Genomic DNA, 8498 nt, shown 5'->3' with positions numbered 1-8498 from the left:
GAAAAGAGTGTATAAGTTTGTTTTTATATAAACGGTCTTTACTCGAGTAAGGAATACACTGCATACGAATGAGGCCTGCGCGTCAAGTTCCCTACAGAACACGCCTACAGAACACGCCTACAGAGGCTCATCGCGTTTTATAAAAACGAACATAACCAAACACAAGGTCAAGATAGCACTTCGCTGCGAAAAGTAAATCTCCGCAGGTGGCATTTTGGTGTCAAAAGTTTATGTCCTCTCGGATTAAGAATTTTCAACAACCATTTGTGACTATATAGTTGGCAAAACATTGCTTGAGTGCATAAAGTTCGCTCCTTATATTATGCGCTGCGTTGCAGAGTAGGCGAGCAGAAATTATTGCGCCATCAAATGTTTAATCAATGCGGAATCCAGTTTTTTATGCCCTAAACCACAGATGGGGGATGCAGTTGAGGGTTTCAACTCTGTGAAGATTTCGACTGTCTGTAGGTCACATATACAGACGCACCGCTTAATGTCTCTACTCTTAGTTATTCCATGCAGCCCTGAAAATCCCAATCAGCCCTAATTGCATTGCGTCTTGTGTGTCGCAGGAGCCCTATTCACTGACGACCAGAGGTCTTCAGCAATGGAGCTCGCTTTCAAGTACGCCGTGATCCGGATCAACAAGGACAAGACCCTGCTGCCCAACATCACGCTCAACTTCGACATCCAGCACATCCCCAAGGGAAACAGCTTCAGAGCGGCAAAGATGGGTGAGCTCTCTATCCCGCCCGTTTTCGGGACGTCTTCCTATCATCTCATCAAGAGTGTTTTACCCCGGTTGCCCAGACTCAAAAAGCTCCCATATCCGGATTGGGTCAGTTAATTTGTGTGCTCATCAGTTTGTTTTTGGAAGGGCCGTTGGCAAATGTAGTGGACCTGTTTTTGCTCGAGACGTGCGTTGTTATGCGTGTTTCTTCCAATCGCCAAAAACCTGCAAATGTAAACTAGTTGGTTCAAGTCACGCGTTCTACTCATATAATAGATACATAAAAAAGGGTGCTGACGAAGGTTTTGATATGTTTCTCTAGCAGTTTGATGTATTTTTTTTATAAATTCTTTAAAACATAGGCACATTTTATCTTTATGTGCACATGCTGCGTTCCACCGCATGCACACATAGGATCAATGCGTTTGCATCCCCAGCTTCCTTTGTTTTGATACGTAGTTCTATTGTCTCTTCAGGATATCTAGGGGAATGGCACAGGAGTAAAAACAAAAGTAAAGTAGTGTGATGTCTTCAACCATCGCAGTTATAACCTCGCAAAAAGAAAAAAAAACAGCGAACGACTTATACTGGTCTTTAACTTAAAACTAATTTCTACGCTCTCTTAAAAAAATGAAAGAAAACGCTATTTTAAAAAGAAAGTGTGACTAATTTTACAGGGTGGCTAATCTGCATTGTTTTATTGTTGATAGTGATACATATTTTGAAAACGGTTTAAATTTTATTTCAAGGAACCGGTTCAAAAACGAGATTCGCTTTTATTTGTTTTCTGTTCACACAGTAGAGCACTCGATAGAACTAGCGAGAACCGTTGATGCTTAGGCAGGATTCTTGAATAATGAATAATTTTTTTTTTATTTCAAAAGACACTTCATATGCTATAAGCACTATCGGACTACCAATAGGTTTTTGAGGAACGGCCTCACTAAACACGTGAACAAAGTGTATTAATTCGTGACTAAAAAAAATGGTCATGCAAAAAAAAAAAAGGAAACATTGGTTCCGTCCTACATCTTTTACAGGAAGGAGAAAAACTCGCATTAAGAAAGGGGGAAGGAGAGGAAGAGAGAGAAGGGGAAAGAAAAAGGAAAAGAAAGAGCGAGAGAGCGCGAAAGGTGAATGGAGGATAGCCGGTTGGTTGCTAACGTGGAACGATGCCGATCAACGCATTCGTGTGAAAAAACAAATAAGAAAAAGAAAAGAAGACTGTGGTCAACAGTATGCGTGGGTATAGTTGCGTGTGCGTACGAATATTTGGCCACCGACCATTTCTATTGCTGAGGCGCAGCCGTGAATTTCCTTTTGATTGAGAACGACGCTACAAAACATTATGCGGCCAACGAACCACAGCGCCACATGATAATAATGATCATGATTATATTAATAACCACGTAACAAGAATTTAAGAAACAGTTACCCGAATTGCGCGCATGTGTGATCAAGATAGATAATTCATGCTCCTGTACTTATAACAGTTACTTAATTAGAGCATAACACCACTACTGAACGCACATAGGATATGAACGTTTGCTTGAAAACCATTAAAATATAAACTCGCTACAGAAACCAATGTATAAAAAATGCAACATAGAAATAGATAAACATAATAAATTAAAACTATGTTAGGCCTGAAGGGGAAGAAAATTGGAACTGTATTGACTGCCTCACAGGAAAAAATGCCCTTCAGTCTAGAAAGAGAAAATAGTTGTTTATTTACGGTCACGAAGTGGTCAACCTGCTTAAAAGTCGATTTGCCACTTCGCAAAAGAGATAGGGGTAAGGCTGGGAACAAGAAAGGAGAGAACAAGAAAAAGAAAGAGCTAAAAACTATATAAAATAATATACATTTACATTTATACATCAAACTTCTATAACAGCTTGAATAATCGAGTATGAGAGAGAAAATTAATTAGTGCTTTCGTAGCCTTATGTGCGTCTCCAAACGTTGACCAAGGCCGAAGAAGGTGGTGCAGTCCAAGTTTTTTTTTTTCATTTGGCCCTAATCCTAGCTGTATTTTTAACGTCTTTCTTTCAAAATCGTATTTTTTGCATATACACAAAAGATGGTCACTATCTTCGGGTGAAGAACATTAAGAGCACATGGGTGATTCTTCGTCACCAATTAGATCTATGTATTTCTTCATATATGCGGTGCTTAGACACAGTCGATAAAGTATTGTCTCTTAAGCTCTTAAGACGCCTCGTGGGATGCAAAATCCTAATTTGGGGTCAATGTGTTTTAGGTATTTGTAGTAATGATGTGGATCTGTCCATAACGACGTTGTTATTTCGCTGCCAATTATTCGACTGACGGTATTTGAATCAGTTCTTGAAAATGGAATGAGGAAAGTATCAGTCTCTTTGTGAGCTTCTTCTTCTTTTTTTTGTGAGGTCCAGAGAAGGAAAGGGAAAGCCGGGAGTGTGAGCTTCTCTGCCTGCGTTGCCTGCACAAATATTTCCAATAGTCCCACAATGTCCTGGCACCCACTGCAGCACTACAATGTTCCCCTTAGCCAAATCATTTTGGTGAAACTCCAGGATTGCGTGGATAAGTTGAATGTTTGAACTTTTGTTTATGGATTGAAGAAAGAGCTAGGAGAGCAGACTTAAAGTCGACGATACCCTTCTCTCTAATTACGCTTAGAGCGCGCGGGATGTAAATCGAAGGTATTCGCAGGCAGACTAGCAAATTGCGAGATGCGGATTGTGCTGCGTTTCTAAGGTGCGATCGGAGCTACTTCGCAGATTCCCAAACTCTAAGCGCGCCGTAAAATTGCCAGGAGTTATCCGCTGATTGCTGCACTTGGCGCAACGTGCATTCTACTCGGCATGAAATAAACACGTTTTTAGTTTAGGGTGATTCGCTTTCTTGCCTTGTGTAGACCGTCCAAATACTTGCCTTTTTTACGCTGCAATCTTTGTTTACTGGGTTTTGAAACGCTCTCTGAGGATTCGCAGTAACTCTCTTCCGCGGAAAATCCCAGACCGCACACGCGTCCACGGACTAGTGCATATGCATGCGATTCTAAAACAGATGGCGTCACGCCGGTATTTATATTAAGTAGGTATTTACAGCGCCAACGCCCTGCTGACTTACAGAATACAACTACTGGTAATTGCTTAAAAACACACGCACATGTGCAAACACACACGCACGTACACACGAGCACACAGAGACAAACATAACAACAACAAGGCGACAGAAATAAGCGGCCGAAGGCAAAAGTTCACGAAGCGTACCCTAAAGTAGAGCCATCCGGTAGAACGCTCCTACGCACATGCGAAGCTTCCCAGCGCGTAGTGGAAGCTTTAGCCGAATTCTCAGAATTTTCGAAATTCCTCGTTTGGAGGGAAGCGCGTAAACCGCGTCGTGCTCATTTGTTAGCGCGATGCATTAAACCATACTTAATGGATACTTCTTTTTTTTTTTTTGCCTTACCTGTGGATTAGTTTGGGCCAAAGCGTAATTATCATCGTAAAAATGCGCGGCGTAAAGTCTCGTAGGTAGTTCTTTTCCGGAAGACGCGAGGATGCCCATCATTATCGTTTACGGAAGAATACCAGCGATCAACTTGGCCCCTATAGCTTTCTGATTCGAATGCGCTATCTGCGCTGGGGTCTAATTGTTATCGGTGTCTCGCTATTTTCTGATCCACTTCCTTAAAGACATGGAGGTAGGAAGCTTATGGAGTCGACATGAGGCCACCAGAGGTGAAACCAGAAGCGTGGAGAGGCACGCCCCCAAACGGTGACCAAAACAACGACTGTTTTGGTCACCGTTGGGGGCGTGTCCCTCCCCAGTGGCACCCGAGCGTGGGGTTTTAATCATTGTCGGGGGCGTGTCCCTCCACACTTCTGGGTCCACCCGTGGTGGCGTCATGCCACCTCCAGAAGCTACCTACTTTTGTGCGTAAACGGCAGTGAGTGGTTGTTTTTACGCTCTGTTGCAAAGTGGGTGGGTAAGTTTAATTAATAAAATAAACACAAAAAAACGTTGTATTTTAAGTCCAATTGCAGCCGACGTTTCGGTCGGATGGAACCAACCTCGTTGTATGTGTGGGGTTTGCTATTGGTGGCTAAACCGGTCACACACACACACACACAAACACACACATGCGCGTAAAAGCGCGAGATCACGCGCATTGAATTTCCTTGATTGGCTTAATCTGTGATTGGAAGAGCACAAAAACGATCAGCGCCGTCATGATTAACTTTTAGCGCTGTTTGATTGCCTCTACCAAATCGTTGCGCCGGTTGCCGTAGGACTTTAAAAGAACCGGAGTATAGTTTATGTAGTATAAGGGACCTTGCCGATATACCATCTGGGGAGCGGCGGATGGAAGTGGCTTTCAAGAGTATCCGGCGTGCATTTATACTTTTTTTTTTTTTTACAGCGATAGCTGTTATCGGCTGTTCTCACCACCGGAAATTACGTCCGTCGTCGGTCCAGTAGGGCGTAGGGCGTCCGTCGTCAAAATCGCCAAACGCTCAAAAAACATCGCCCGCCACCGTGGGCGCGGTGTACCGCAGCGCAATACTCCACAGGAGCTTGGACACCTCCTCTCTCTATAAAGGGAATTTAAAGCACACGTGCGTATACGGGTTTCGCCTAGTGCCCGCTAGATGGCCCCAGTTTCTGTGACCTTGGAATCAAAATTTTTTATCATTGTCGAATATAATTCCCAATCCTCTCGGAGTTAATTGTTGAAACGAAAAGCTTCGGTTAGGTGGCACAAGCTGCCGCCCGTGTTAAAAGGTTCCCGCCGCATTTATCTGTACAATATACACCCCAGAAAACAGTGAGCATTACGTCATTGTGAATAGAACCCCGAGCCGCCCCAACCGGAAAACGCGCTGAAGCTCGTCGAGAGTGTGTATACGGGGAACAAGGCTGCAGACCTGTTAGCGTCGCCCTTGTTGCGCAACGCTGACAGACGCGCTGGCGGCAACGCTCACACGTTTCGCCTTCAGTCGCAAAAACAGAGAGGTGCGTGCGTTCGTGAGAACGAAGCCTTCGCCATCGAAACTCCACGGTGCGTGATAAACGCGACACCGGTTCTCAGGTACTTTGCCGTGTCATGTCGCAGCTATCGCCGTGACTGTACAGTAAATTTACACGTGCCTGCTCATTGTTTTTTGTTTTTTTTTTATTCACAGTTTATATTCAAAGGAATCTGGGGAGTTTACTTTCCTTCTAAACGCTTTGGAGAGCCAGTCGCGGCTATCCGGGGAGGGAACTCGGCTAATGACGGTGTATGACGGAGCGAACGTTGGAGAGGTGGTTTCCTCTCCTCTCTTGCTATTGCTCTACTGAAGCGGCAAGAGTGAAAGGCTGTTCTTGGAAGAGCCTGTAATGCTTTTCTTAACACGCAGCGCTGTTTAGCCGGCTGGACGTGAGGAGAATAGAGGTTCAATTTTCTGCATAGAGGCCTTTTGAAGTGTATCGAGCGAACGGCATCGGCCCCGGAGTGTGTAGGAAACTGGCGACGGCGCGTGCCCGGATTGTGCTGTGCATTGTTTGAGGTCGGTTCCAGAGAAATTCGAATATTTTTTGACTGCCTGGAGCTGAGCTGGTTGATTTGACATGCTTCTGAATGTTCTGATTCTTATGTGCATTGTTAAGGTCGGTTCCAGACAAATTCGAATATTTTGTGACTGCCTGAAGCTTAACTGGTTGGTTTGACGTGCTTCCCAAATAAGAAAAAAAGTTCGAATTTGCTGTATCACCTCTAAAGTGTTGAACTCAAAAATTTATCATCTTTTTCTTTTTTATGAGGTGTCATTTGTTAGCCGCAGCAAGAACCTGATGGTTCGCTTTCGTTTTCATTTTCTGTGCGCAGAGAAATAACGTCTTTTTTATATTAATTTACCGGTATTCACAGAAAGAACATGTAGGTATGATAATAGACCACGTAAAATACCTTCGGAAAATGTTTAGTGGCGCTCTATGATTTATTTTTTTACGACTGACTATTGTTTTGGAACATTCCTTATATAGAAAGGACTGAATGCGTGCTACGGCTCGAGTTGTTACTTATAATGTAAACATCATTACAATTTTCTGATATATATTGTAAGTGGATGGCGTACCCTTTTTTATTTTGACTATTACCGATCTCATAAAAATCTGGACTCTTAACAGGCACGCAATGAAGCATTGCCTAAATTATGGCTTCTGTGTTTTTACAAAAAGGTGCGATGAGCGAAAAATATATGTTTTAATGCACACAGTAACGAGTAAAAAAAATCATATTAACCTCAACGACCACTCGTAACAGAAAGTGTTTTTTTTTAGGTTTCGTTAATTAGCTATAACGTTTTGACTCACTGTTTTCTTCTTGACCCATTGGAACTAAATGTGACCTAGACAATGAATAATAATAAAAAAAAAAAGTCCCTCTTTATCACGGATACTAGAAAATCATGGGGTAGCGCTGATACTTATCCTGGAGATTAGGTATGTGTAATTAAGAAAGATCAATGATTTTCGATTTTGATCAGATCGCACGGGGGTAGGAATGCAAGAATTTCAGATACTGCCGTGTCTCGACCGCGTCCATACGAAACAGAAAGCAATCTCGGATTTTGGCGAAACTTCCAACAAAGTGTTGAATGTGAGAATATACTTTGAGAATATCACCTCCACTCACTGATATAGAGGAGCAGGAAGGGGGGGGGGGAGGGGGGAGGGCTTTGAGAGTTTCGTGCATTTTATCATGGTTCATCAGCAAATAAAGCTGTGGAAATAACCGATAGAAACAGGAACGCGGAGGAACAAATCACTAAGTAAGAAAAGTGAACAAAGTGAGTCACGCCTAGCCTTTCTTGGGCTGTCAGTTACCCTGAGACGTATCGCATGCTTAAAGTCAGTGACTTCTTAAAACTGCAGACGAATACTTAGCATCTCGTCGTTGCTGCTCGGTCAGTGAGATTGGAGAATGCATCTCTATAGGAATACAGAAGACAAAATTACTGGGCAATCGGAAGATCGTACATAGTTTTTAAAGTTTTCCGTTTGCACCCTGTATCACTGTAGTGGACAAATTTTTTCTTCGCGTATAATTTGCCAAACCCCTTTCGCCCTCCCTTTTCCAATAAACACAGTGATTGATTGCTGAAGCTAGAAATAGAGAAGTATTAGCGTTCGCTCTTTCAAAGCGCGTCTGATTGGATACCGATAATCCCATCAAAAGAGGGGCTGATTAATGAAATCCGCGGTGACGGATGCATTCTTCGTGTAAATGAGGGAACGTAGCTCTAGGGCAGGCGAAGTAATTAGCGTGTAAAGGAAGCTCCCTTCAGTCTCATTGAAGCCTTCTTTTATGAAAGTCTTCTGTCAGTCAGCCCCAGGCGTGGCCCGTAATTACCCCGATGTTTCCGTACCGCAGATGGCTGTATACCTCCGCCTTCTTCAGAATTCAGGTCTGCAATAGTACACTCTTAGGTTGTCGAGGCTTTCGCTAAAGTATTAAGCCGTCAAAAGGTTTAAAAGGGAATCCAGTACGGCAAAGAAAAATTGTGAAGTGTGTTTGTTTAGACCCCGTGAAGTTACTTAATAACACTAGTGGACGCCTGGTGCCTTCGCTGTAGATAAGAAATTCAGCCAGTGCGTTACCCCTGCTGGCCTGAGGTCTTTATCATGCACCACGCCGTTGCGATACACGGCCGCACACCGGCACGATGCTTATTCAGATAAAAACGGATGAAGGTGGGAATCGACCCCGGGATCCCAAGGTTCTGCAGTGCGAGC

General features: G+C 43.4%; 1 protein-coding gene across 1 annotated transcript in view; it reads left to right on the top strand.

Moving 5' to 3' along the window:
• Positions 1–687: 687 nt before the first annotated feature.
• Positions 688–8498, top strand: part of LOC8042344 (glutamate receptor ionotropic, kainate 2) — a 153392-nt gene continuing 145581 nt past the window's right edge. Inside the window, exon 1 of the mRNA XM_029986048.4 lies at positions 688–734. Coding sequence (XP_029841908.2) covers positions 731–734 — 4 coding nt within the window. The 5' untranslated portion in view covers positions 688–730. The remainder of the gene's footprint in view (positions 735–8498) is intronic.

The sequence above is a fragment of the Ixodes scapularis genome, unplaced genomic scaffold, assembly GCF_016920785.2.
Source record: "Ixodes scapularis isolate PalLabHiFi unplaced genomic scaffold, ASM1692078v2 PGA_scaffold2__306_contigs__length_199485367, whole genome shotgun sequence".
NCBI lineage: Eukaryota > Metazoa > Arthropoda > Arachnida > Ixodida > Ixodidae > Ixodes > Ixodes scapularis.
Note: the sequence above shows the minus strand (reverse complement) of the source record. Positions and strands in the feature narration are given on the sequence as shown.